The sequence below is a fragment of the Mandrillus leucophaeus genome, unplaced genomic scaffold (genome assembly GCF_000951045.1).
Source record: "Mandrillus leucophaeus isolate KB7577 unplaced genomic scaffold, Mleu.le_1.0 Scaffold337, whole genome shotgun sequence".
Classification (NCBI taxonomy): Eukaryota; Metazoa; Chordata; class Mammalia; order Primates; family Cercopithecidae; genus Mandrillus; species Mandrillus leucophaeus.
The window spans coordinates 268,218-271,481 of NW_012103554.1; the positions used below are offsets into that span (position 1 = coordinate 268,218).

The 3,264-nt window shown below is 45.0% G+C and overlaps 1 protein-coding gene across 1 annotated transcript in view; it reads right to left on the reverse strand.

Moving 5' to 3' along the window:
* Positions 1 to 1,987: 1,987 nt before the first annotated feature.
* Positions 1,988 to 3,264, reverse strand: part of LOC105545722 — a 7,829-nt gene continuing 6,552 nt past the window's right edge. The window contains 1 exon segment of the mRNA XM_011988734.1: positions 1,988 to 2,202. Within this exon segment, the coding sequence (XP_011844124.1) occupies positions 1,988 to 2,202 (215 nt within the window).

The following is a 3,264-nucleotide window of genomic DNA, read 5'->3' on the forward strand; positions in this document are numbered from 1 at the left end:
AACCTGGGAGTTTCAGTGATTTATGTGATAAGTTTAGTAATTCACCTTCATTGTTATTACTGTTTAGGATTTAGCTCTGTCATTTTTTTTTTTTTAAAGATATGGGGTCTCCCTTTGTTGTCCAGGCTGGAGTGCAGCGGCGTGGTCATAGCTCACTGTAGCCTCTAACTCCTGAGCTCAGGCCATCTTACTGCCTCAGCCTCCGAGTAGCCAGGACTACAAGCATGTGCCACCCACTGGGCTAATTTTCTATATTTGTTTGCAGAGATGGGGTCGGCCTATATTGCCCAGGCTGGTCTTGAACTCCTGAGCTCAAGCGATCCTCCCACCTCGGCCTCCCAAATTGCAGGGATTACAGGCGTGAGCCACTTTCCCTGGTCCATATGTATTTATTGTATTTTTTATTGCTGGTATTTGCCCTCCATACCTGTGTTCCATTTAGTATACTGAAGGTTTTTTTCTGTTGGTTTAAAAGTTATATATTCTAGTTTTCTTCTCAGGGTGGCTGCCCTTTACCTATGACTCATACCAATATGTATCACATTTATTGGTATTAATGGTTTTGTTTTATTCCTAATTTTAGAAGTATCAGCACATTTTCCTATCCCTTTTGTGTGCCACCTTCAGCCCCATTTTCTTAATATCTTTCATAGCTATAATTCTTGGTTATTCTTAGCAACACTTCCTTGTTTCTGTGATCCTAGGTTCACATTTCCCACCCCCACCAACCCTTTTTTTTTTTTGAGATGGAGTCTTACTCTGTCGCCTACCCTGGAGTGCAGTGGCACGATCTCGGCTCACTGCAACCTCCACCTCCTGGGTTCAAGTGATTCTCCTGCTTCAGCCTCCTGAGTACCTGGGATTACAGGCACCTGCCACCACACCCAGTTAATTTTTTGTATTTTTAGTAGAGACAGAATTTCGCCATGTTGGCCAGGCTGGTCTCTAACTTCTGACCTCAGGTAATCCACCCACCTCGACCTCCCAAAGTGCTGGGATTACAGGTGTGAGCTACCACGCCCGTCCCACATTTTCGCTTTTTGTTGACAACAGTAATCTGGAACAGATTCTTTGATCACTCGTCCTCCTTGGTGGTCTTGTCACATGTTCTGTGTTTCTCTTGCTATTGGAGTTCCTTCCTCTAAACTATTTCCAACTTGGATCTTCAGGAGGTAAATATTCTTCAGGTTTTAATAAGCTCAGGAGCTTATTTCCTGAGCTATTTCATCCAGTGGTACTGTTCTAGGCTGTTAGTCATAGTCTCAAGAAGGCGGAGAATGGTTTCTACTTTAACTTACCTTTTCATAGATGCACTTGTAGATCAGACAAGCTTATTGTTTTTCTCTTATTCAGCTACTGCTAGTCTTCTCTTCTCCCACTAAGGAAGGAGACCACTACTACTCCTGCAGCCCTCCTACCCCCACCTTGCCTAGTTCACAAAAGAGGAGGAAAGAGAGAAAGCAAAAAGTTAGAAAGAAACAAAAGTAAGATAAATAGCTAGACAACCTTGGCACCACCACCTGGTCCTAGGAGTTAAAGAAAGTAATAATAATAACATCAATCCCTGACCTAAACTACTTGTGTTATCTGTAAATTCCAGACACTGTATGAAAAAAGCATTGTAAAACTTTTTGTTCTGTTAGCTGATGCATGTAGCCCCCAGTCACGTTTCCCACGCTTGCTCAATTTATCACGACCCTTTCACGTGGACCCCTTAAAGTTAAAAGCCTTTAAAAAGGCCAAGAATTTCTTTTTCCGGGAGCTCGGCTCTTAAGACGTGAGTCTGCCGATGCCCCCGGCCGAATAAAAAAACACTTCCTTCTTTAATCTGGTGTCTAAGTTTTGTCTGTGGCTCGTCCTGCTACACCAGCATCACACCAGCTCCTCCCCCATTGCTGTGGGGTCCCTGCTCTCCCTGTTCACCCTGTTCCCACCATTGGCTCCCCATTCTTACTGCCCTCCAAGCATCATCCCAGCCCCTCCGGGGTCACTGCCTGACCAGGTGGGGGTTGGGTGAAGAGGCAGAGATCAAGACAAGACACCTGATCCAGTTTGACTTTAGGTTCCTCTCTGAAACGCGACTGCATTCCACATCCTGTTCCTCCGGCATCCTTAGCTGGGAGGATGTGTAGGACTGTGTAGAATCTTGGCAGGTGATGACCAGTTCCTGCAACCATGGCTTTTCAGCTACATTGATTTTTCCTAAAACAGACAAGCAGACTGGCAATAAGTTATAGAAATACGGTTTTCGTTACTAAAAATAGAGATGTGTACACCTATCAGTGCTGGTTTTTGAAATAAACATAAGCCCATAGGCACTCTGCTGCATGCAGATTCTATCTCAAAATAACACACTTTGAAGATCTTCCAAGATCTGCACATACAGATTGTTTTCCTTTTTATCTCTGCATGATATTGCATAGAAAGACTGCATCACAACAAATGTAACCAGTGTCTATGTATGAAGATCCAGATGGTCTCCAGTCCCTTACTTTTACAGAAACGAAATGCTGCAGAAACTGTGCTTGCATGAGTCTCAATTCAATTGTATCGAATAGATTTCCAGACACAGAATTGCTGTGCAAAGTAATGCACCTTTAAAGCGTCTCATGTCACGGAATGGCAATGCTGGCGACACTCTTGTCTGTGATTGTGAAGACCCAGCTTGGGCAGAGGATGGTGAAACATCCACTGTAGAGAGAGGCGTAACTAGTACAAGCTTCCTGGAGAACAGGGTGACAGGGCTCATCAAGGGTCAAAAATATCCAAGTCTGAATTAAGAATATGTATTAATATGCGTTTGAAATGGCATAAAGACTCCCTGGAAAGATGAGAAGAATCCAATAAAGTTTTGTCCTGGGCATGTGGCCAATGAGAGTGGATGCAGGCAGGGGTGGGGGAGTCTTTTGCACATGACTTTTCATGGTTTCCATCCTGCAACAGGTGACTATATGGAGGTAAAGAAGTAAGGAAAAATGGGGCCCAGAGTCCTGGGGACAGTCACTGGGTGGGCTTGCCAGATCTGTTGTGGGCCACGAGGTTCCAGGGACTCGGAACCCAGGTAAGCGCATGCGGGACTGCTGCAGTGACGAGACACTGGTTATAGATATTTACCCAACGGTATTGTCACAGGGGAAATATTACAGGTGATTGCTGATTTCAACCACAGATGATTTTGGGGAAAGTTCGCACCTGGCGGTTTCAGTTTCCACCCAGTCACGTCCTCTGGGCTCTGCTCCCTCCTCCCAGGTCGCCCGCTACGCC